Here is a 27,380-nt window from a genome sequence, read left to right on the forward strand (position 1 = left end):
TTTAAGCTTTGTTAATTTAATTGGTTAAATATAGCAACAATGTAAGACCACATCCATGTAAAACATTTAATTCATAATTTTTGTCACACTTCTGTCATACAGAACAAAATATCAACAGTGGAAGGCAGCAAAAAAAATAAAGTTCTACTTGTGAACCAGAACTGAAGCCAAGGCATTAATTCAGAATTAAATGTATTTTTTGTAGGATCTTACTTCTTCCGAGTCAGACTAAGAAAAAAATTAAATTGTGTGGATATAGGTCCTCTTTAAGCAAAATAAACCAGCACAAATTAATCATCATCTGCCAGTTGTGTCAGATCTCCTAGACCAGTCCAGTTTACTAATGGGTGCTTATTCTATGCTGTTATCAGTGCACAGATATAAAACAGCCACCTCAGAGTTGTAAAAGTATTAAGAGAAGGTCTGATAAAGATATTAGCTTCCACGACATGAACATACAGAATTCAGTGTTACTGTAAGGTGGAAAAAAATTAGGACTCAGTTAGATGTAAAAAGTCTCATCTAGTCACCATAATTCTGCTCACTGCATCTCCCAACAGCAAGTGACATTTAACAAAGCAGTAGTATATATACCTATGTTCTCTGTTACACTCAAAGTTCATTTGTAAAACAAAGAATTCAGTACTTTTAAGTCAATCATCTTTAAAAGAAGAGACCCTTGTGAGATCAACTGCCAATGCAGTCTACTTGAGAACAATGGCACTTTTGAAAATTATAAATATTTATATATGCACGAAGGACTATTTAAAGCTGAATTACACCCCTGTAAAATGCATAGCAAGTTTTGTGACTACAAGTGTTCACTTAAATAGGTTTTCTACCAGGTATTCACTTAAAAGTCATATAAAAAGGAAATAGTTGTTCATATACTGTAAGAAAAGATAATAAAAATATGATCTTCCTTATTTCTAGTTATAACTGATAATAGAGGAAAAAACCTAAGTTTTATAAATTTTCACTGCAAAGGTGTCAAAACAATGTGCACACATAAGCATTATATACAACCAAATAGTTATTTTACAATTAAAACAAGGAAAAATTATTCAAAGAGAGATTTTATCTCCCCAGCTTCTCCTGGGTAAGCCAGAAATGCAACATCTGCTGATGAAGACAAGCTGAAGCAATGTAGACTTAACATGCTTACCTCTCTCAAGTTTAATACCAATATAACTAAAGGCATGTTATCCTCAGCTGGAATCCAAATGCCTTTCCCACCTGGGTCAACAGAATAGCCAGCCTTAGCAAAGAACACAGAGCTCAAGATTTAACAGTGATTTAACCTCCCTTGAATTGAAAGGAGAGGGTAACTTAACAATTCCTCCACCTGTTTTGTGGTTTTGAAATATGTTATTTTGAGCTCTATACTCAAGTAAGATTAGCTGTAAAACTTGACTAAGATAGGGCAAAATTACAACTCAAAATCTTACTACCCCTCTGCCCTGCTTTCCAGAGAAGATTATCATCTCATAATAAGATTCAAGAGGCAAAGATGGGCTTATGACTGGTGGGAGAAAGGCATATACCCACTGCTGCTGGGGAAAGCAAGTCCAAAAGACTCTTTGGTTTCTTCTAGGAAGCTAGGAGCTTTCTCCTTTTGTTTCTGCTCTTGCGGGAATCTGCTTATCCCTTTGTTTTTGCAATCACTGTATCTGAAGACTGGAATTACAGCCATGAAGTTTTCTGTACTGAAAACAATTCTCATTGATTCAAAGAGAAGAGATAGCACTGAGAAGTTGCCAAGACTTATTCCTACACCATTTAAGTACTATATCTTCTGAGTAGACCTGAGGACAGAAGCACCCTCTTCTACCTAGTTTGATGATCACAAAGTTCCCAAACTTTCCCTTTTTCCTAGCTCTTTGTTCAAGTGGTAATGTAGCACTCATTATCTTGTCCTTTGTCACACCTTCTTTGTATCAGTTCTAGATTTAACTCTGCTTCACTTTTCGGTGTGTTGTTGTTGTTGTTGGGTCAGGAGGGGATTACTTGCTTGTTTGTCTGTTGATTACTCTTCTGCTTTTGTGTTTTTATTGCTGTGGTATGAGCTTTACATTTTAGTTTGTGTGTCTTCCCCTACTCCTGTTTAGCTGCTGCTATCTCAGACTCTTAGTACCTGTGTACTTAGACACTTATTTTTAACTCTGAAATACTACTTAACCTTACAAACTTAGTGCAGATTTCTCTAAAGTCAGACTTCAACTGAGATTTTAGTATTCATATGGCAAAACACAGTTTCACTACTATTGAACATATCAACTCCTACTGCTTAAGAAAGTATTGTACATTCTGAAAATTCATGGTAAGGCAAATGCTTTTTATTAGATACAAATTAATTTGATGAATGCACTATGGAAAGACCAAGCTAAACTAACCACACTGCATGCTAGACTTGGTAATGGTGGTGTATAAAGTCCAGTAATGTAGGCCAATCCAAGTAAAACTGCAGCTACTACTAGTAAACAGTTTCTATGCACCTCAGTTTGCCAAAAATTACCAACTGACAAACTGGCATTACCTACCATTTTTCCTTTTTCTTACCATTGGTGCAGGATATTAACATTAAATGCAAAATTTCTATTTGACAATGCTTTCTTTTGGGGCTTTCTGTATACACACAAATCTGAGGCATCAGTGAGGAAAGTCCAGCTTCTAGAAATAAATTACATAAAGAAGGAAGCTGCAGATTTCTTCCCATGCCTTCTTCATGCACTGTGGATGCCCTCAACTCTTTTAATTATGATCCATCCAACATATTTCATAATTCTTAATTTTGATATTCACCCATGATAATTTTAAACATTCAGAATATTAGAAACTTTTTCATGAGTCATCATTACCTTAAGTCTTTCAAGAGAATATTAGTTCTGCTGACAGAGAATATGAAAATGCAAAATTCTGCTTTGAGAAGAGTAACAACTAAGAGAAGTTCCAATATAACATGACATTAAGCATAAGCTTTACTAGTAGTCAGATTCCCAGTAGCTCAGTACCTTTACATTCACATTTTACACACATCCAGTTTACATATATGCAGCCTGTATTCAAACAATCTAAAGTTTGAGCTGCAAGTCACCATTTTGTGCCAATTTTTTAAATAGTGTTAAACTGCGGAGGCTAGATTCTCGTTCACCATCCTTCCACAAAATAATGAGGTGGTCAGCAGAGCATGTAGCCAATCCCAGTTCACCAAAGTACAGGAACATCTGCAATGAAACAACTATTATTACCATGATGCTTGCATGAGATGGTCAACTTGCTTAATTTATTTAGTGTATAGCTGGACTAAACAAATACACGTTATGTGAAATGCTTCTGCTTATAGACAGGAATACAAAATGACATACTCTCTGTATGTCTGAGATGCCATAAAATTGGTGCACAAAAACAACTCTTTAAAGTTGCTACACAACAATAAACTCTTCAGGCACTTCACACTGGAAGATCTCTATCTAAAAAAAGCAATAAAGCCTTAGAGATAAGGAAGCTAAAGGACAGAATCCTGAAGAAACTTGTTTCAAGTCTGCAATAGAAGAGTGAATGACTTGCATGAACTCTGATCTGGTTTCTTGGGTACAGAAGCCACAGTGTTCTGTTCACCGGGTACACTGTCCCCCCTCCTCCCTGCAACACAGTAAGGTACTACTGCAGGCCTGGAAAGATGAAAGAATGAACAATTGCGACAGACATCAGCACATGCCTAGTCACACAGAGGAAGTCAAACAAGCAAGAAACACAACACTGGAGGGAAGTACAGCACCAGTGGAAGGATTTTGCAAGACCAATGGAGCTGACAAACCATGAGTTAACCCCTGACTTCCAAGATCTTCGCAGGACTGCCTAAAATTAACCACTAACTGCAGTTCAACATGACAGCCAATGGAACCAATGATGTCTCTATGGTATACTCACAATGCCCTAATTCTCCAGTTCAGGGATTCTTCCCTTAAAGGGATCTGTCTGGGGAAACATTCAGCCCAAAGCCTACTTGCCCTGGGAACGGTCACTTAATAGCTACAGGGCTCTAGTAGACATAGTCTCCCAAGGCCACATCTTGGCCATCAAATTTCATCACTGTTCAACATTTTCTTCCTCAACAGCTCCCATCAGCCCAGAGTTAAAAAAAAAAAAACAAAAACAAAATTTTCCATATGTAGACCACTGCAGGAAACTGTATCTACCATCATTTTCATTACACCTTTGATCTGCATCTCAGCCAAGACCAACATATGCCTCTCACCTTCTCTGTGTCTCTTGCTGAATTAGACACTATATCCTCCTTCTTTGACAGCAACCTTCCAAGGGGATAATAAGATCACTCCAACAGTTTTTCAAAATAAAGATGGCAGAAAAGGACAGAGAGCCTTGCAGAAATCCCTTTGGTAGAAAAGTTCACCTCAGCTATTAAAAAAAAGCTTTCAGGTTTTGGCAGCAGCAGTTCTGAAATGCAGTCTGTCTCATGAATGCTTGTAAGCAAAGCTACTCCAGAACCCCACCATCCCCTTACAGCTTTCATCCTGCTCCTGCCAAGAATGTATGTAGAAGTCTACTGTAACAAAGTACTTTGTTACTCCAATAGGTAGTCACAGAAAAGTGTGGAGAGAAAATGCCTGTCTTAGGCAGACAGAATCCTAAATAATACTGGTAGTACTGCTTAAGTTAGAAGACCTCCTCAGTGCTCACAGCACTGAGTGCTAAAAAATTACTCAGTGTGTTTTGGTTTTTTTGTAGAAGCCCTTGTTTAGATTGTGAATTTAAGATGAAATCTGGGTCATGTACATGCTTTCCAGCTGTACTGCCTGCAGCTTATAAATGATGTCAAAGACTCTGTCAGATTATCTCCAGTATGTATGTGCAAACACAGTCCTCAGGTGCCAGTGAGCAAGCTGTCATTAGAATATTAAGTCAGTACGTATTTACTGTTTTCACACTGCATTAAAGGTACCACACAAAACATTGTGTTTGTAGCCTCCAGATCCAGACAGTCAAAAGTTACAGTTCAAGAAATGCTGTCAAATTTGTTACTCACTAACATTCACTTCTCATTATTACAAAAGCTGACCTACCTGCACAGCTGATGAATGACCAATCAAATCACCAACCAGCTCCAAGAAATATACAGGTGTATTCTCCTGCATCTTCTTAGCAGCTTGGTTTGCCTGCTTGTTTGCCCTTCCAAATCCCCACATGTTGAAAAACCCTAGGAGGAAAAAAAAAAATCTAATTTTTGGCAAAAATCACAAATACAATTCATTTTTCTAGATAAGGGAGAACTACAAAAGCCACATCTAAAAGCAGAACATTTCTATGGCAAAAAGACAGAAGCTTTGTACTGTGCAACCCTTCAGTATCTGGATTATTCATCTTGAGGGAAGAAGGAAACATAGCTATATGTCCTACTTAATGTAACTTAGAAAACATGCTGAATTACACACCTGGATGAGACAATACACAGATTTAGGAACAAATACATAGTCTTCCTAAAAGAATGAACTGAACAGCAAAGGTAGATGCAGGACAAGTGGTATTTATCTTTGCTCTGCCATCCTAAATTGTTACTTGTGTGAAGAGCACAAAATTGAGGCACCACTATCTCCCCTGTATGTTCTGCACTACAGCATCTAAGTGCTGGCTCATTGCCTCCTTCCTCCAGTTCTAAAACCATGAGACAACGTGCAGTGTAAAGACAGTACCCCACATGTTCTGTTTAGATTGCACATAAGTACACAGTCACAGCCCCTAGAACCGTGTAATAGTACTGACACAAGTAAGAAGGCTGGGCTCTGTTCACAGAGCACTTCAGATTTCCCAATCCTTCCCTCAGCTCTATCGGCACGTAAAACTGGAATTGTGCAAAACCATGGCCCTGATGCATGGGAGATAACTGGTGAGATGAACAACTTCTTAGGGGATCCCTAGTAAAAAATACTGCAAATCAACAGCAATATCTCCATATGTTTCATTTCTTCCAAACATCTTGATTCATAGAAGTTACAAATTTCTAATGTGAAACCAAATATCACTTGTCACTGTGTAGATCAGCCAGTCACCACCAATGCTGAAGACAGAACATTCCTAAATCAACCCAGGCAGCAAAAATATATTTTCAGAAGTTACCAAGATATGAACAGCTAGGTAGACAAGACATATCAAGAAAATTATTCACACCTTGAATAAAAACATTCCTACAGAAGAGTTGCAACCTGCTGCTGTTCCCAGTGCTTGACACTAATTATGTTGTTCAAAGCACGTGCCAAAGACCACAACTGCCAGTGTGCAGGGAGCTTAGTCAAAAAGTAACAAGTACTACAAAGGAACTGCCATTACTCAAGCGTAAGCACGAAATACAGAGGAGATGAAAGCAAGGTCAGGCCATTTGAAATGAACAGACAGGCTGCCAGAGTAAGTAAATATGAGACAGTGAAGGCCAAGACCCCAGTGGAATTAAAACTGGCCAAGGATGTCAAAGGTAACAAGAAGAATCTATCAGTAACAAAAGGAAAACTAAGGATAATGTGGGCATGTTACTAAATGGGAGAGAGGGACCCTGGTAGACAAGAATGCAGAGAAGTCAGGTAATACTGTATTTTGCTTCACTCTTCAATGACAAGATAATCCCCTGTATTCTCTGACCCAGGAGACCAGGGTAAAGAGAAAGCCACCAAGGCAAACCTGACATTCACAAAACCATAAGCCCTGAGTGGATGCATTCACAAGTGCTCAGAGAGCTGGTGGAACCATTGCAAGGCCACTCATGATGATCTTTGAAAGATCATGCAGATAAGGAGAGGTGCTGGGGACTGGAAGAAAGCAAATGTCACCCTGGTCTTCAAAAGGGGCAAGAAAGAGGACCTAGGAAACTACCAGTCAGCCTCACCTCAATCCCTGGGAAAGTGACACAGCACCTCATTCTAGAGACCATCTCTATACACATGGATGACAAGAAGGTGAGGAAGAATAGGCAGAATGGGTTCAATAAAGTAAGTCACGTTTGACGAACCTAATTGCCTCCTACAGTGAAACAACTACTTGCATGGATGAGTGGAAGTAGTGCATATTGTCTACTTGATATCTGCAGGGATTTTTCACAACATCCTCATAGATGTGGACTGAATGATTGGACAGTGATGTGGACTGAGAACTGCCTCTGATCCCAGAGGGTCAAAATCAGTGTCACAGTTGGAGTCCGTCACTGGTGGTGTCCCTGCCAAGGTACAATACTAGGCCCAGAACTGCTTAACTTGTTCATCCTTGACTTGTAAAAGGTAGAATGTGCCTCCTCAGCAAATTCACTGAGAACACAAAATTGAGAGGAATGGCCAACACCCCAGAGTGCTGTGCATCCCTTCAGAAGGACCTTGGCAGGTTGGAGAGATGAACAAAGAACACTGTGATACTCAGCAAAGGCAAGAGCAGGGTCCTGCAGCTGGGGAGGAACAGCCCCAGGCACCAGCACAGCCTGGGGCTGACCTGCTGGGGAGCAGCTCTGCAGAGAAGGGCCTGGGGCTCCTGCTGGACAACAACCTGCCCATGAGCCAGCAGTGTGTCCTGGTGGCCAAGAAATCCAATGGGATCCTGGGGGACATTAGGAAAACCATTGCCAGCAGGTGATGGAAGGTGATCCCAACCCTGACTCAGCCCTAGTGAGGTTTCCTAAGGATTGCTGAGTCCAGTTCTGGGCTCCTCAGGACAAGCAAGCAGGCCAAGCAGAAGGATGAAAACTGATGAGAAGACTGGAGCATCTGGATAGGCTGAGGAAACGGGGCCTGATCAGCCTTGAGAGAGGATCTCCTCAATGTCCATCAGTATCTGAGGAGAGATATCTAGACAATAGCTCTTCTCAGGCTCTTCTCAGAGGTGCTGAGAAGCAGGACAAGAGACAACAATCAGGCAGACAGTGATGCACAAGAAGTTCTACCTGAACAGGACAAAGGACTTCTTTACTGTGTGAGTGACTGAACACCGGAACAGGCTGCCCAGAGGTTATGGAGTCTCCCTGATAGGGAATATTCTAGAACCATCTGGACACAATCCTGTGCCATGAGCTCCACAACCACTCTGTTTGAGCAGGAAGGCTGGACCACAAGACCCACTGTAATACCTTCCAAACGTAACCATTTTGTGATTCTGTGAATGTTTTCACTTGGGGAAAATGCTTCCTGTAACACTATCAACTAGCACTGAGGACTGCCGTGCCCAGAAATAGTATGTGAGTTTGGATACAACTTCAAACTAAGTCCCAATATCATTGCAAGTTCAAAGAGGAACCACTTTCTTTGGTGCTAGCTGCTTATCTGCAAGCTTTCAAAACAAGGTCCTGCAACTATTTACTCTTGCATGGTATAGAATACAGTAGTGTTTGGTACAAAGAGGAAAGGATCGAGGTTTGTCAGGTCATTTTCTTTTAACCAACCAGCTTTACAGCACAGAGTTACTTCAGCTGGACCTTCTACCATCCCATCTTGACTAGCACACCCACGCTCTCTTAATTTCCCTCCCATACCTGTAATCAGTTGGTTAAACACCAGACATTATCTATCTTTACAAAGCCTGAAAGCATCTCTTAAGCATCCCTTAATGCCTGACAGCATTTGTGTATGGTGAATATTGCATTTTTAAATATTCCTTTCACTCCCCACTACTAGCAAACCTGTCGGAACCGGTTCAGCTGGCAGCTGCTGCTTTTCTCTGAGTTCCCAAATGCGCACACTGCCATCTTCTGAACAGGAAATCAGCTGTCTGCAAAAACAGTTGATAAGCAACACTAGCATGGATACTTACCTGTGCAAATCACCTTGTGATGCTTCTATGAAAGACACAGTAAGTGCCTCAGGCTCCACCCAAGTTTACTAGAACTCTTAAATATAGCAGGATGTGCAAGGGTTCCACAGAAAACAAAATCCATTAGTAGCAGAACAAACTATAATAGACATGTAGAATAAGTGGAAAAAAATAAACCTTTTCAACCCCATATTAAAAGCATACCACTATGCAAACCGAAACACAACTAAACCGCGAACACAGCTCCACTAACTGGTATCTGTAAGCTTACTTGCATTAAGCAAAAGCCTACTTTTGTTACTGAAAAATAATGAAAGGAAAGTTACTCTGTTTCACGACATATTTAGAAGAACTTAGCAAGGCCTCAGTTTTTATTTTCTGGCAAACTTTGTCCCATTGAATACAAATACAATGAGATCTAACACTATTAGCATATACATATATATGCAGCAGCTTGTCTAAGTTGGCTGTCAAAACAAGTTCCAGCTAAAAATCCTGAACCAACAAATGAAAACTGCAGGTTATTAATTTCTGTTAAAACATTTCAAGTGTTATAAAATATTTAGTAAAAAATACATTCTGACTATGCTATATGCCTTTGCTTTCTAGAAGTAAAACAGCATTAAGGTGTATTTTCACAACACATAAAAAAGTGTTTCATCAAATCTGATTTTGCAAATAGCTGAGGTATTTTCAGCCTGTGTACCAGTCATACTGGAATATAGGTTTTCCCACTGAATTACAATGACAAATTTTCCAAAATCTGATCAACAAGTTTTACCTAATAAAAGCAGCCCAAACTCCAGATATCCAGTGTAGCTTTGCAGTCTGTCTCTAGTCACCCTCCCAAGTTTTGCTTTTCTTTATTGCAGTAACAAAATGTACTATGTTTTGTACCTGTTTGAAAGCTTCTCAATGTGCAGCACAGAGGAGTCGTGAGCAGTTCTCTGGCAGGCAATCACACGCTTCATTTGAAGATTATATACGTATATGCCTTTCCCAACAGCAGCAAACACACACTGGAAAGAAAATTCAATAGAACAACTTACAGAAATAGATACTGAAGGATCACCTTGCATATAATGGATTTCCAGAGATACTACAGCCAAGCTTGTTTCCGTCCTCATGTTACTGCTTTATCCCAATTAGTAAGTTATAAAAATAGATGGATTTTTAAAAAGTAAATGTGGGATATAATCCTATACTTTAAGCAGTAATTTAATGTCTGTATTTTTATCCTGTAGCTCAGTCTAAGCAGAAACTAAGGATATCAACAAATCAACACACTTCTGTAATTAAATGCTTGCATTCTTACAGTGAAATAATGTCCTGTGCTTTGAAAAAACTCTTGTTTTATCAAGAAAGACTGAGAATACAGAAACTGTTCAGCATTCTTGACTTTTTTTTTTAAATTTAACTGAAAATAGAAATGGATAAAGATGCCTTGCTCAAGCATTTGGACCCTACTGAATACTGAAAAGGAATTTTCTCAATTTTCTCAGAGTAAAGTATTACACAACACTGCATTTTGTGTTCAATGCCCTTCTTCAGAAGAGTGCAGACATTCCATCTCATAACCACCATGAGCCTAAGACACTAGAAACAGCTTACAAATCTTTGGACTTGGACCACTTCATGACTTGTGATGAACTTAGAGAAGATAAGTGTACAATCCTGTGTATATACACATGACTAATATTCAGTACCAGAGAAGTACAAAATGTTTCCATTCAGCATATATTTATAGTTTTGAACATGCCTTGTTTAGATGACAGTGTGCTGGAACATTTCCCTGAACAGCCTGCTTCCATTTGCACAACCCAAACATTAACATCTCATATACAATTCACACTACATGCCTGTCAACACTTTGTAACCTAGGGTCTTTGTACAATTTGTAACCTAGGGTCTTTGACTAAAATTTCCTATATTTATTCAACAGTTTTGACATTGTTCTAAACTCTTTGTCCAGGTTTTTATTCTTTTTCTTCCCTTATGTGTATCTGTTGTGGGAGCACTGAAACTAACCAGATTTCTGATAGCACCATTACCAAATCAAAACAAAAAAACAAACCACTAGGCCTATTATCCTAGTTTTGCATGAAGTTCAAATTCAGTGGCGTTCCACATAATTCTTGCACCTTGAGTCATACAGTCTTACAGCTTTGCAAAAGATGCTCTTCATGGAACACTCTATTATCACACGCCCTGGCAAAATCCTGGTCATCTCAAAATCCAAGAAAATAAAACATATGAAGCATAAATTGTACACTTCTATTAACAGGCAATCTAAACACACATATCAGGACAGCGGATGCACTACTTACAACTTTTTCCTAGTTCTGAAAACCTTTAACATCTCATTTGTTTCTGAATCAAGCCTACAAGCTCCATGCCAAAATAGACAAGTGTAACTTCTTCAACTACCTATCTATCAAGTCTAGATAGGTCTGGTATTTTATATAGTCTGGTATTTTACACCATATTTTTTTAAAATTAAGAACAGCGTTCTGCTTTGAGGTAGCAAGTAACAAAATAATTCATTATACAAATACATTTCTGCACCATCTTTCAAGTAGAACTTTACAAGACAGCACTACCTTAAAAGCACCTTCTATTTGGGTATGTAACACTAGAACAATGTTTTCCTTCCAGGATTCAAAACTCTCACAATGGAAAAAAAAAAAACTAAAGCAATTTATTCAGTTCAGTTCCATGAACAGAAGAAAGCTTTCAGCACCCCCAGATTCCACACTGAATGTTTTGACAACTTCTGACCTTCCCTAAATTCTTTTCTACTCCCTTAAAGCACATCATATGTAGCTTTCAAGCATGGAATGAAAGCATTTTAAAGTCAAATTACAGAACTTATCCTAAACAAAATTCACTTTTAACTCATTGTAGAAATAAGCACTGACAACAGAACAACTGAAAACCTTTAAAGAAAACAGTATCTTTTTTACCCCCCCACATCCCACAACATTTCTCTCTCCGGGGGTTTTAGGAAAGTTCTATTCATAAAGACACAAATACATCAGGTGACTATTTCATTCTTACCCTATAATAAGGCTTTTCCACAACTTTTATTTTACATTTAGATTTTATATTTTCCACAGCTTATATATCTGAATCCATTTCCAACAATGTCCTTCTTACTCATCCTCAATAACTGACCTACATGCCCCAAACAAAATCCCACTGCACCCTCAATGAAAGATCTTTTATTTTACCAGTAACAGTTGGTAACATTTCACAAAACTAAATATCAGCCTGAGTTTTTAGTGTTTGTTGTACAACAACTGAGCTCTAACTGAGTATTCTGACCAAGAATTTATCTCTAAAGCACGACTATAGTAGACATGATCTTGGAAACATATTTGAATACACAATTCTGTATAGTCCACCTGAACAGAAAGAGCAGTATTGATTTAGTATTGAGGATAGACATATGCCTGCTCTTAAATAGTACCCCATAGTATTCTCATAGTAACCTCAGCTATTACTGCTCAAACAGGTGCATTATTGGGAAAATTGTATTTCCAGAAGCTGGAATATGAAAGATGCATGCCATCGAACACACATTCATATTTATTTTCTTTAGTGGTATTGTAAACAAGTAATAAATCTTTGTTGGTCAAAAAGAAATGCTGTTGTGACAGTCCATTATGCCAGTTTCCACACCATCAACAATTAATTATTAAACCCTTCATACAGGTCAACAGCCAATATTTTATATAAAACTGTTGACTACATAAAGTAGCTGTGCACATTTAAAAGAAGCCTCTCACATTAAAATAAGGAAACTGAAAACAGAAACCACTTGATCTTCTGTGGTAAGATCATAATAGCTTACTTAAAGTAATTTACTCTGAAGCTTTTTACCTCCTTGTCAGATGCTAAGTGTTGAACTGAAGTTTCATGTGGGCTTTGGGATAACTTTATTTCTGGCTGTACATCTGGATGCACAGAAGAGTCCCAGAAGTTGCACTCAGATGCCTGCTTTGTCCAGTCAAGAGCATCCCAAACTATTAACTCACCTACGTGAGAGCCTGTCACAAAAGTCAAATCTGAAGGGGAAAAAAACAACACATAGAAATCACATGATATTAAAAAAATGTATTTCACACAAAGTTACAACTGTAGAAAGGGAAGACAGCCCATTTATGTGTGTCTATGCAGAATGTGCTGACTGGACATAAGTGACTGGACAAAAACCTCTCTGAGTAAATACTCATCTAATTACCTAGTATAGCTCAGATCATCTCTTTTGTATAACTGGAAATTAGGAAGGAGAACATTCACTGGCCACAGTACACAGTACAGAGTTGCAAAGGCAAGGAACACCACCAGAAGTCTGTATGAATATTTGAACTTCATTTCTACATACAAAGCCATTGTCTTCCTTGGAGAAGCAGGTGTACAGATATCCCCCAGACACAACAAAGTATGTCTTTGCCATAAACGGAAATACTGATCACAAATTACATGAATCAGTTAATGGCAATATTGAAATAGCTGCTCATGAATTTGTTTACCACACGTGGAAATGAACTTCTGCAACAGTATTTAATGCAGGTAGCATCTTGTTTTTTTAGGCCAAACACTGTTTGCCTTTCATAATTAAAAAGGAGAAAATAATGGCAACAGTTAGGCTCAGAAACATGCACTACAGAATCCAAGTTTTCTTTTTTCCAGCCTCTTGTTACCTCTGTAACACAGCCCCTTTGTGCCAACCAGCCAGACACAGATAAACCCAAAGATAAATACACACACTCTATCCCCTTTTTCTGGTCTGTGAGGGTGCTCCATAAGGAAAAAGACAGGGAAGAAAAGAGAATAAGAGGCTGATACTTGCAGCAGAGTAGACAATTTCAGTATTAGTTCAGTATTACCCTAATGAGCAGCATAGATTGTATCAATTTCCACATCCTCTGTATAGTGGATCTATATTAAGGCTCACATCTGAACACTCTGCAAGGAATGTGGCATTGCATATCCCATTTTAAGAATAAGAAGGAACAAGACAAAAATAGTAGCATTTTTAACTTTCTGAACAGAAAGACCAAGAGTTCCATTTCCATCAATGACATTGACTCTTCTACATTACTACTTGCCTGGTTTCATCTCATTGTTAATAAACAAAGGAATCATATTTTGTCATATCACTACCTTTGCAGCTAAACCAAAAGGTACATTCACTAGATAATAAGTTTCACTCCAGTTAAAACTTCAGTTCAAATAAAAACTCCATAGGTAAAATATCCCACTCTTAAGTAACAAAACCAGTAACATTATAAAATTATTCTTACCATTGACACTGACTAATGATGAAATGTTATCCTGATGGTCAACAAGGCGCTTTACTTCAACAATATTCCAACCTTCAGACCCATTGTTAGTAGCACTCAACCTAAAAATTACTTCAAAGATAGAAAAATTGTCTAAATAAACTTTTTAACTTGGAATAAGACGTAGCTATGCCTAAATAAAACATCTTTCAGACACAAATTAAATGTTGTAAGTGATACCATATAATAGCCATTTACAATCAGCATAACTTCAAAAAACTGGAAGCAGTTATTTCAGTGTTACCACTAAGGCCTCTTAACCACAGCAAATATAGGATAAAACACTTCAGCCTAGTAACTCTGAAATATTAGACATCTTCATGGATAACTTACTAAATGTGAAACATGTTTCTTGAGGACTCTATCTGAAACATTAATATTCAAACACAATGCAATCTCTTCTAGTAAGGCAATCAGTATTGCCAGAAATTAAGACCTTATTTTACACAGTCTTGGAATTTCTTTTCTGTTTCAAGGGTACTAGAAAAGCTACTCATTATAGCTTTGGATAGTAAGAGATCATCAATAACTCATACTTCGGATCCTGGGACAAGGAGGCTCTAGAGAATCTGAGTATCTGACAGCTCAGGTAAGCAGTTCCAGACCTTCTCCAGAAGAACAAAAGTCAATTGCCACAATCAGATTTGTACAGGTGGCACCAACACTGAGGGAGATGACAGAGGAGCTCACCAGGCCAACCTCTGTCTTTGATCATCAGTCCTCGTAAACCAGGGAGGTCCCAGTCAAATAGAAGCTGGCCAATATGATGCCCATCTACATGACTGGTTGTAGGAAGCACTGAGGAAACTACAGGCCTGTCAGCCTAACCAGTGCCAGGTAAAGTTATGGAGCAAATTATCTTTAGTGTGATCACATAGTGCATAGAGGACAACCAGGGAATCTGGCCCAGAGAGTGCAGGTTTAAATAAGACTGCTTTACCACCATGAACCACGGTGTGCCAAGGTGGCCAAGACCAGGGCAGTGATTGCCCCTTGTAGTACATACTCGTGAGGCCCACAATTGCCACTTGAGGTCACAACTCAAGAGGCTACATCTCAAGTTCTGTGCTCAGTTCCTCATGACAAGCAAGATACTGAGGTGCTGGAGTGTGTCCAGAGAACACCAGCAGAGATGGCAAAGGGTCTGGAGCACCAGTCTTAGGAGAAGAGAGCTTGGGTTGTTTAACATGGAGTAGAGGGAGACCCTATCTTTCCTACAACTACCTGAGAGGAGACTGTGGCCAAGTGGGCACTGGCCTCTTCTCACAGGCCACAAAGTCACAGAGGAAAAGGAAGCGGCTGCATGCTGTTCAAGAGAAGGTTCGGGTTGGACATCAGGAAGAATTTCTTCACTGAAATGGTAGTTAGGCATTGGAATGGGTTGTGCAGGGATGTGGAGGAGTCAGCATCCCTGAAGGTGTTCAAGAAATGACTGGACGTAGTACTTAATTTTATGGTCTAATTGGCATAGTAGCGATTGGCTAAAGCTTAGACTCAATGATCTTGGAGGTCTTTTCCAAGCTTAGTTTCTATGATTCTAAATACAGAAAAGTTTTGTTTTGCATGTCATGCATATCTCTACAAAATTCCTGAGTAAAACTGTCTCTTCTTCATCAATGGCAGAAGAAAAAGTGCTGCTGATCACACCCTAATACCATTCACTTTTCTACACAATTCCAGCAGAGTGCTCTTCATGCATATCTCTGATAAGCAGCTGTCATGGAGGAGCATGAACACTGGAAAATGCAAGATACTCACTTAGCTCTTTGCCAACTGCTGCTGCAACACAATTTTTGGGCAATTCAACCAAAGCACTGATGCCTTTGAAAAAAAAAGGGGGAAAAGGGAGAAAAGGATATTAATTGATCACAAGAAAACACAACAAACTACTAATTCCTTTTTAATAAAGTTCTTAACAACCTTCTTTCCACTTATCAGAAGAGAAGTAATTGCCTGAAGAGAAAGTTAAATGGCATCAGAAATGAACAGATTATCTCAATTTGAGGTAGGGTCAGGAGTTTTGGTCCTGAATCAAACAGAATTCTGAACATCAAACTTGTGGTGAAGCTGGAAGCAAATGATCTTTTTATTTTAAATACAAGAAAGGTATTTATGTCCTAATGCTGGACAGTACTAAAAACACCATGACAATTGCTGCCACTCTAGAGACAGTACCAAAATTATCAGATATTGATACTACCTCAAGTATGGAGAATTCTATAATAATGTGCAGAGCAAGATGAAGAATAAAGCATATAATAAAATATCCAGCTTGCTGTTCATCTGTCTTCATCCTGCACAGAATTTCCACACCCTGTGCCAAAGCACCATCAGAGGAAAATTCCCCAAGGAATAAGCAATCTCTTTCCCCACAAAGGAAGTCAGAGACTAGGACAGAAGAGATGGCCCATGCCACACATTCCATTGACTCCTTGTACCAAAGTTTCAATAGCACTTCATGCTAAGCACCACAGTCCAACTGGTATTTAGCACGATACTCCATACTGAACCAAAAGAAGTATTAATAACCTCAAGGATTCAGAAGGCTTTGCCTACCACTACTCTAGTCTATGACAAAAATAAGGCCAATATTGGTTCCACCTTTGAATGTGATTCACATCCAAAGTTAAGTACAGCTTGGTAAAGTACACCAATAACATGCAACAATTTTCTTCACATGGACAGATAATATAGAAGTTTATTAATAGAAAAGCGTTATTGACATTGATTACTGATTATTATACTCTTATCAAAACATGTATTTTCTACAATAAAAATTCTTAACAATAAAAAGTAATTTTTATTGCTCTACTATTATAAATCTTCACTTAGAAAAGTAATAAAATTCCCACTCAAACACACAAAAAGCCAGTCAAAGGATCTGGTACACGCTACAGCGAAAACATAAATCAGCATCTGAGCTCCAGCCTTGTAGTCCAAGATAATGTACAGTTAGTGAGGTCTGAGATATTCTAAAATTCACAAGCACAGAACATTAAAAGTGGTCTTAGTTCGAAAACTATTAAATGTGACATTTAAAAAAATAAAGAGTGGTTCTAATACGTAATGTTATCATTAGAATTAAAATTAATTTGCCAAGTTGGTTTTGCATCATTATACAGATCCATTTTACTTGCACTTTAACAGCTATAATGAGTCATTTCCACTTTTACCTGCATCAGTAAGATGACTGGTCTTACACAAGAGATCTAAATTTCGGTTCCAAACACATAGATCACTCCCTCCAGACAACCATACATTCAGTCTTTGAAGAACTGTCAAACACTGCAGAACAAAAATTAGATATATGTCTCCTACAAAAGTTCTTCAGGGAATTTCTCAGTGAAATGATCATAAGCTTTAGTTACATAAATCTGTAAGTACTGTGAAATACAGTATCAAGGTCTCTGAATAACACATATTTAAATATACACTATTATGTTGAATTTTTAATCAACAGTCCAAAAAACTTCAAATGCTCTAGGTTGCCTTTTCCAACACAGTAATAAAACCAAGTCACAGCATTACCTTTGCTCTACATCCTTTCAAAAAGAAAACTGAGGTACTAAGAGTTTCAAAAACAAATTAAGAATTGTGCCCACTTCTCAGGCACTCATTCTCATAAATAAAGCAGGCCATTCATTCTAACATGCCTGCCCACATGACCCATGAGCCAGACATAATAGTTTAAGGTATAAAACAAAACAGCAGACATGCATAGGGCCTCCTCAGTACCTTTACAGTAGAATGGAAACATGACACTTTCTGAACCTGTCTGCCACTAGCGCAGTCCCAAATCTGTCTTTATTCATTAAGGAAAATGAAAGGGTTTCTATGAATCATAAATGTAAATGCTGTGTTCATAACTAAATGACAGACTAGGAAAGAGGTATGGAGAGACTCAGTCTCCTAAACTCTGACAGTCTTTTCAATATTTGGCCTCAATAATATATTCATAAAGGCCAGTTATGGATTCATTTTTGTGGCAAGGATTGTATCTACATGTGAACAACAACTAGTGAAACCCCTGTGTAATCCAATTACACCTAGTGGGTATTGGCAGCCATTCTGTTTTGAGATAGGCTGCAACTTGTGACAGTGTTATCTTTAAAAGCAATAACCACAAAAAGCCCATAGAATTTTAAAATCTCTCCAGAACAAAGGATACAATAACAGTTCTATCAGCTGATGCTGTTATAATCAAATCAGTTTTTTCCTCAGTAACATCTGATGAAGAAAATGGTGCTATAGCTGTAATTTTGTGTGTGTGCCCATGAAGTTCATAAAGTTTTTCTCCAGTCTGAAAAACAAAAACATGGAAAACTAAGGTTAAAATAGGAAAGTGCCTATTGTAGCACATATCATCATCATATAGGTATTAAATGACTTTTTAAAGCAAGAATTTCTATGAGTCTAAAATCTCCCTTCCTAAATTAATTTAAGGATTTGCTACTTCCTACATTCAGTGATGTTCAAGATCTTAAATTAAATTAGCATACTTTGAGTAAGTTTAAAGAAGTAGTACATAATGCAAATTAATCTCTGAATAAAAAATCTCTAAAAGCCCTTAAGAACAAAATTCTGTATTAAACTCATTTAATTTTAAGGCAAATACTGGCTATTCGCCTTTCTTAAATACTACAGCAATCCAGATTTGTTGACAAACCCTTACGTGAAAATGTGGTGCTTTTCAAATTTTAACTTTGGAAAATTGACCTATATTTATAGTCAACCTCCTGCCAGATTTATTTAGTATGCACATTATCTATAAATTCAAGCTGGTTGTTTAGACAACTTTGGCTGCTTCTATTAACATTTTAGTTACATGGCAAAACCCTACAAAAAACACATGGAAGCAAACTAGCATTTTAAACATGCAGCTAAAATACAGGGTAATTTTAACTGCAAACCTCTTGACAGATGTGGATTAATGTTTTAAATTAGAAGTACAAAGATTTGCTTTAACAAACATGACAAAAGTCCTACAGAAGTAGAAAATGGAACTCAGCTATAAAGCTGGATATCCAAATGAGTTTGCATATATATTCACACACATAGGTTTTAATACTCAAATCCCTTTATTTTTCCAAATTATAAAATTATAAAAGACTTTCAAAACCAGCAAAGCACTAACAGAAACTGCTCAAAAGTTTAGTCTCTCCTTCTGTAATTTTCAAAATTACACCATTATAAATGCCACATAAATTTTTCAGAAGATTTAAAAGAAAAGGGATTTTTTCTTCCTCAACTGAACGTTTCACACACTGTAGACCTGCATACAGCATGTCTCCCCTTCAAACTCATTATTAAACAATGTAACTCATACACTAGGACTTCCTTAACCCAGGTCTAATGCTCATTCGTTCTCTATGGTTTTTCTCAATGTATGGAGAAACAGAATAGAAGAGCAAAACAGCAGGTGTCACACTTACAAAGCACTATTTGTATGATAAAACGAATGTCTTAGTAGGGTTTTCAGAAGTTGTAAGATTTCTATCACATGAAACAATTAAAGGCCTGCTTCTGCACAGCATGAAATCTTTAATTTCTACTGACTTGAGTATTTTCTCAATACAATTTTGTAATAGCTCTCCATTAATCAGTCATACTAAACAGGTACTCTTTACAGAGTGATTGAAATGTATTTAAATCATGAATGTATATAAAAATCCTGGCAGGTTTCATATCATGTAGTCAGCACTTCAGAATTTATAGCAAACACAAAACACACATTCAAAGAGTAATTAAAGCCACAATTTCATACACACTTCTGCTTTTAACGCCATCATTTCTCTAAAATCACTATGTCATCCCAAAACACTCTAACTTTCAAAACTTACCACTCCCTTGGGTTCACCCAACTTCTACTCTCCTAACTCTACTCTACTCTGTAAATTTAATTACAATTTAACAGATTCCCTCCACATTTACAAACAGTAACTGCAGTAATGCTTATTTATTCTGCTTGTTTGCTCCTAGACATTTCCACCTCTTCACTACAACTCCTACCCTCTCCACAGCACATAAGCCACCCCTAAGAAAGACAGCCAACCTGAGCATTCCACAGAAATATGATTCCATCATCTCCTGCAGATGCAAACCTGGAAAAAAATAAAACAAACAACCATAACAAACTGAAAACTTCATTATAACATAATATAATGGAAAAGCAGTAAAAAGAAGTAAAAATGCTTATAAGATACATCAGATTCTGTCTTTAAAGAATAAGCATGTATTTGTAAATCCTAATCACAGTTTCTAAACTGAAATAGTATATTTAAATAGGTGACTATCAACATACACTTAATATAAGAACAAAACTTAAAAATTTCAATAGTGTTATAAACAGAATGTCCTCATGGGTCACCTCAGTCTTTTCCAGACATGATCACCATCATCTATAACCTTGTCTGTTTCCTGAAGGAGCAAGAAATGGTCAAATGATCAACAAAAACAATCTGTTCTTAAGATGTGTTATGAACTCTGCTTAATTTAATGTGTCAAATGCTGGAGTATTACTTGCAATTTTTTCTCAGTCTAGTTTTTGGAAGACTCTTGCTGAGGCTTAACCTTCTTTAGTGATCTTCAAATCAATATGAGACTTATTTCATGTTCAAAAGTACAAGAGCAAAGAAGAAAAAAAAAACAAACAAAAAAAAACCTCAGCCAGCTTTCTGTTACATTCATAGAGGATTTATCTAGTATCTTCAAAAACCAATCTGAGAAAATTTTCCACTCACTGGTTTTAGCTGAGCCTCTGAGAAAACAAGAAAATCCTTCTGTAAAATTCTCACTAAGATGATATTATCTAAAGACCTGAAGCGTGAAACTTGGCTTACAACAGTTGACAAAAAGCACACAATGGAATAGGTACAGAAACTAAATAAAAACATTTCAAAAGCTGAGTAACAATACTAATCTTACTGAAAAGAATCAAGTGAAAAATAGTATCATGTGTTTAGTAATATAGAAAATACCATATTCCTGATAAATAAAAATTCATCATTATTGTCCAGTAACAACTGAAACCACTCTATTAAACTCCTCAAACTCTTAGAATACTAACCAACTATACAATTTACTCGTTATCTATATGCTATTTCATAACCTATCTTAAACACTGCCACTAAGGCTCTCGTTTTACAATGATTATCATAATTTTAGCTTTAGTAATTTGCCTGCCAGCAAATAACAAAGCCCAAAATGGTAAGACTTCTTTGTATAATACAGCATGTGGAAGCTAAGAATACTGTGTTGTTTCTGCAAAGATGAATTACAAATATTCATATACATTTGAGAAAAAAAACATACTTTGATAAATGGTTATTTTAATAACTTGTATGGGGAAAAAAAGGACTGAAGAAACCACACAAGATTCTTCCACTGTAATATGAATCTTCTGGTGGACTACTACACAGAAAAATAAATCCCATGATAAGGCATGTAACTCTCCTGACATATATATATTTATGACATTAAAAATAAAAAACTGGCAAGCTAAAAATCCTCCACTGAGTCTTCAGTGACTTTTTTTATGTATATATTGAGATATACGTAATATTAGAAAAAAAGATTCTGTGGACATTTCTGAACTGGAAGAGACCACTATCATGGTCTCATCCAATTGATGTGCATGGGGAAAGAAAGAACCTTCCTTCACAAAACACCTTCACAATCTTACTTTAAATGCAGAAATTATTTCTTCTTTTGTAGAATTGTTAAAGAACATGTGAGTCTAATTTAGAGAAAACTAGAACAGAAACTAGGTTGTAATGTACAACTATCATAATACATTCTCTCACTTCCAAAGTGTCAAAGTGTCACACTTCCTAAGTGACAAAGGTAAACACAATTGCTTCATCTTCTTAACCAGTTTTCCAGTTTTTAGATAACTCTATGAGAGATAGATAACTCAAGTCTCCAGAAGTTACAGATAGAGACACTCAGGAAATACACAGAAAGGTGCATAGAGCTGAAACCTGAAGGAGAGAAACAAAGGAATTATCAGGTTTCAAAGAAGTATAAGATGAACCAGATGAAACTGAAAGATACACATAATGCAGAGGTTATACACATGGTGACTTTGATAAGCAGTCATTCTGAATAAAGTAGCTAAAAATTTTAAAACTTGAAAAACTAAAATTGCATTAAGCAAAGCTCAAGGGAGTTTAGAAGTATAGCAGCAAAGCAAAGTGCAACAGTAGTTCAGAAAGAAAGGAAAACCAACTGAAGATGTCATGTCCAAATGCTACAGCACACCTGTAGGAGTCTATCACATTCTTTCACAGAACCAGAAGATAAAACAACAACTATCCTCAATTCAGAGACATAGAATATACTCATTCTGTCAGAGCAGCAGCAGTCAGTACTGCATACTGTCCTGTGACAATCTATGCCTGTACAGAAGGCAACACTCAGACGAGGAACAGACTGCAAAGCTGAATTAGCTAGAAGCATTTCTTACAAACTAATGAATCTGTACTGAGAAACATAAAATTATCACCACTATTTCCTCATTAAAGAATGACTTACAAGAGAAGCCAAAAGATACAGTAACATAGGAAGAAAAGGGAGTATTCATCTCATGCCTTAATACCACCTTTTCCTGCCCTCACCCCTCAAAAGTAAATAGACTGGATGAAAATGTTACATTTTTACAAACAGATTGCCAAGGACATGGTGAAACAATCTGAAATGGCATTTCATACCTGCAGTCATCTATTTGTACTAGAAATCGCACGATATCTTGATGGCCTTTCAACACAAGGAGCTCCGTGTAAGGATTCTGTATTTGCTCTTCACCAATTGTCTGTACAAAAGATTTCTAAAATTCATATAAAAAGAAGTAAATTTATTTTGTACTACCATAATTATCTTCATCAGGTCTTTGTAATGTCTAACAATCTACATGCAGACTCACATGTGAAGTTTCTGAAATACCATTTTGCCTTAATGAAAATCATTATAAAATACAATTTTCTGTTATTTCATGTAATAATAGCTTTCTACAGCATTTTAAACTATGCCATAGCATTTTCTGTTCAACAAAAACATTTTGTACCGATTGGAACGCTGATACAGTGAGACAAAAACCTAGCTCAGTTATAAGCTGTCATGTGAAGCCAGCTTCATGACTCAATTCACCATACATTCTGTTTTTCATTAAATTATACCTCTAACAAAATGGCTGTGAACCTCTCATATCTTTCATCAACTGTTCAATTTTTTAAATCCTATATAAAGACAACATATTTAAAACAAATAAGAACAAATGCTGTTCTGTTCCATAATAGATAAATCACCCACTGGTACTCTATTCTCAAAATACCAAAGCAAACCACTTTAAAAAACATAGAGAATGATTAATCATTTTATAGAACAGCATCTGCAATTACCCCCAACTAGACTATTAATTAAAAGAACAATCAATCACTTGGAGCAAGCTGATCGCCAGGCAGGGTCAATAAAATACTGCATAGAACTGCATTTTCAAGGCAGAATAGTTCTGCCAATCTCAATCATCATTTTATTTCAAGACAACCTTTTTGTAATTAAGGTCTTAAATATTCTGGAATAGCTTGTTGTCAGACATTTTTTAAAAAAACATCTAAATAACTCAGTAGTTCCTCAGTGAAAACACTCTCTTCTCTCTAGATTTATTTTACACAACAGTCATCATCATGCTATTTCCAAGACTGTCCTTTCTTTGAGAACTTCAACAGAATGTACATTGCAAAAACAGCAACTACAGAGCACAGTACAACATCCAGCACACAACAGGTAACCACATGAAAGACAAACATGTTATGTTCAGAAACATGAACTTTTTCTTGCAGGGTTAATAAATTATTTTCTATTACTTTGATATTGGTATAATGATAATTTTCTTCAGAAACTAAGAATGACCTAATTAACAAATATGCATGGGAAGAAAGGTTATTTTAAAAATTCAGAGTTCTTAATTTCAAAATTAAGCTCTTGTGATTTTATCTTGGTTTTGTGCTACCTGAAGCATTTCATGAACCAACTGTTCCTTATTTTATGCAATCACATGAGAATAGCAGCTCCCCCTTAAAATAATGCAAGTAGAATCTGCCTGCTGTAACAACAAATTAAGATACCTGGAGTTTATCCATCAAAAGCTAATCAAAACATTCCTTAAAAAAAAGAGCTAAAAATCCTAAGGAAATCTCAGTATATTAGCAATACTGCACTCAAAAAACATTCATTCAGAAAACAATCTAAAAACCATTCTGAAAAACTCAGAATTTGTGTCATTAACTGCCCAATTCTACAGTCTGATGCCACTTCATATTCAATTCAAGATGGTTCTATTTGTTTTGAACAACATGTCTAAGCTTAATTCTAATAGTGCCTGTGAATACTTAAAGGTACAGTGCTGACAAGGTACTCACAGATGAGAAAAAAACCATCTTTTTCCCCAGAAACAGAAATGTCACACAAGTTATACTCTCTTCAGATCATTAATATTCATTAATTTATTAATATTTATCCAAGCGTTGGGTTACATGAGCATTCTTTCTCCAAAGAAATCTATTTTTTTATATAAACCTCTAACTGGCCTCACCTGTAGCAACAACAAGTTTTTGGAGGTAAAAGCTGGATGCTGATGTTAATATAATCTATTCCCAATATGCATATTTTTATGCATGACCTGTAAGGAACACTACAGTAATCAGAAAAAAAAAACAAACCAAAATATTCATCTCAACCTCAAAACTTCCTATAACCCACATGATGTGAAGCATTTAAAAACTGGAATTTTCAAAAGCAATTAATGAAAAACACGGATATAAGAGTACACAGGAGTACTGGTCCATGGAGCATGCAGCATGCATGATGCTCCTGCACTTAAGTGCTCCCACTACCAGAGCCACCCTGTCTAAGATACCTGGCCATCAGCTGAAGATACTCAGGACCTTAAGTCTAAATTACTTCCAATTCCACAGTTAAAAAAAAAAATAAAATAAAATAAAAAAAGGAAATGGGTAAGGAGAAACTTCCATTTCACAAACTTAGGACAGCTTTGCCAGAGACTTCCTCTATTCACCCAGTGCAATGCCACTCTAACATATCTGTCTGAAGTCACAGCACAGGAAACAAACACTGTAAGCCCACAGCCCACACACTGCTGTGGGCTTTCTTGCCTGTTAAGAACTAATGCTGACAAAGATTATCAGATGAAACAATATTATATGATGCAGTGGCAGTGGGGGGGAAAGTCTTGGGACTAACCCTCAGCAATACTTGTTCTTCAGATTTTCCACTGAGAAGCAAAATTGTCATTCCACAATGCTGTGAGAACAAAACAATGAGAACAAAAGTCCTCTGGATTGGATTTAACCAAGGCATGAATGGTAGAATGGAAGAAGCAGGCCACACCTTGATTCACGCTCATGCTTTATTAAATCACAGTATATACACCAAAGCCAGAGTCTAAACTTTGGAGAGGGATACATAACAAGGCAGTTTTCTAGGGCACCTTAGAAAACTGCATTGTATCACACAAACCTGCAAATATGACTGCAATCCAACTGGCATTTTGACTGATGACAAACATGAGAAGTATTCCCACACATTGTCATTCCAGCCTGGTGCAGACTCAAATTAAGTAGTGATCTTTGAAGTCAACTATGATATTGGCATGACTTGCTCATGAACAGCAGCTGAAAATAATTATTTCCTCATACTGTCTAGATTAAAAAAGCTCTAAGTGTATGGAGCACAGCAATACTTTAAATCAACTATTGTTAAAATTCACGCTGAGCTCTTCAGCAGACTCTTAGAGATATGAAAATTCCACTAATGTCTCCCTCCAATTCAGCAGTATGACTCTAAATCTGAGTAGCAGCAAGAATGTCAGTGTATAGTGCACTCCATAACAAAGCATATTTCGTAGATGAGGGACTAAGAAGAAATGCTGGAAAACTACTACAAACTACTGTGACACATAAAAAACAACTTACTGCTTATAACTTACTTTATAGATTTCAGAGTCCTGAAGGCAGGACTTGCAAGAATTCATGTAAATTCACCATAACTCCAGAGCAAGAGCTTAGCTTGTTCGTTCTGCTGTTCACAGAATTAATTAGATTGGGAAAGATGTCTGAGATAGAGCCCAATCTAAGACAAACACCACCCTGTCAACTAGAGCACGGCACTGAGTGACACATCCAGTCTTTAAACACCTCAAAGGATGGTGATTCCTCTACCTCCCTGAGCATTCCATTCCAGTATCTTATGTCTATTTCTGTGAAGAAATTATTTCTGAGGCTCAGCCTGAATCTCCCCTGGCGCAGCTTGAGACTGTGTCCTCGTCCCATCACTGGCTGCCTGGGAGAAGAGACCAAGCCCCAGGACTACACCCTCCTTTCAGGCAGCTGAAAAAAGTGACAGAACCTCCCCAAAGCCTGCTCTTTCCCAAGACAAAACCACCCGAGATCCCTCAGCTACTCCGAAGAGGTCCTGTGGTCCAAATCTCCGTTGCCCTTCTCTCGGCACGCTCCAGCATCTCAATGTCCTCCCTGAACTGAAGTGCCAGACCTGGACACAGTCCTCGAGGTTCCCTCTGTGCTCTCCCACCTCCCCTGTTTCTCTTCGAGGATGCCCGTAATACGTTCTACCAGCCCGAACCCTCCCAGGCCGAGACCCGGCCCGGAGCACGGCCCATGCCGGGGCCTAGACCACCCAGCGGGAAAGGCCGCGGCCCAGCGCACCCCGACCGCTCGGCACCCCTCGCCCCAAGCCGTGGGCTCCGCAGAGAGCCGACTCACCTCAGCCAAACCCTGCGGCTCCCGGCCGCCGCCGATCAGCCAGCGCAGCATGGGGAGCGGGACCGGGCCGGACCGGAGCGGCCCTGCTGCGGCGGCTGCGCTGGGGGCAGCGCTGGGGGCAGGCCGCTCAATCGAGCCCCGCCCGCGGCGCTGGGGGCAGGCCGCTCAATCGAGCCCCGCCCGCGGCGCTGGGGGCAGGCCGCTCAATCGAGCCCCGCGCGGAGCCTCGCCGGAGCGCGGCCGGAGCAGCCGATCGCCGAGCGGGGCTCCCGCGGTGTGACGGCGCGGGCTCGGGCGGCCGGCGAGGGAATTGTTAACTGGCCTTTTACCTCGCTGTCTTCCGACCTCAGAGAAAATTTATGCTGTTGCCTTTTACCGTGTTACCATATTGCATATTACCACATTACGATTATGTTACTGGCATTTTATTGTGACAGTC

At 38.0% G+C, this 27,380-nt stretch overlaps 1 protein-coding gene across 1 annotated transcript; it reads right to left on the minus strand.

Moving 5' to 3' along the window:
* Window positions 1–27,052, minus strand: WDR41 (WD repeat domain 41). The gene is made up of 13 exons (XM_079330204.1): window positions 26,942–27,052; window positions 22,856–22,971; window positions 20,200–20,248; window positions 18,316–18,447; window positions 17,883–17,945; window positions 17,321–17,432; window positions 15,906–15,968; window positions 14,109–14,219; window positions 12,682–12,866; window positions 9,697–9,818; window positions 8,669–8,757; window positions 5,085–5,218; window positions 1–3,224 (listed from the first exon to the last, which is right to left on the minus strand). Exons 1-13 carry the CDS (start codon window positions 26,990–26,992, stop codon window positions 3,072–3,074), a joined length of 1,380 nt encoding a protein of 459 aa, XP_079186330.1. The 5' UTR covers window positions 26,993–27,052; the 3' UTR covers window positions 1–3,071.
* Window positions 27,053–27,380: the final 328 nt, after the last annotated feature.

Source organism: Erithacus rubecula (genome assembly GCF_903797595.1).
Source record: "Erithacus rubecula genome assembly, chromosome: Z".
Lineage (NCBI taxonomy): Eukaryota > Metazoa > Chordata > Aves > Passeriformes > Muscicapidae > Erithacus > Erithacus rubecula.

What these genes read in the sequence shown, in the direction of transcription:
- WDR41 (XM_079330204.1), bottom strand. Translation starts at nt 26,992, where the DNA reads ATGCTGCGCTGGCTGATCGGCGGCGGCCGGGAGCCGCAGGGTTTGGCT. An exon ending in GTACAAATAGATGACTGCAG is followed by an intron (nt 20,249 to 22,855) that starts GTATGAAATGCC and finishes ATTTTTTTCCAG; the next exon opens with GTTTGCATCTGCAGGAGATG. An exon ending in AGCTGAACCGGTTCCGACAG is followed by an intron (nt 5,219 to 8,668) that starts GTTTGCTAGTAG and finishes TTTTCCTCCTAG; the next exon opens with GGTTTTTCAACATGTGGGGA.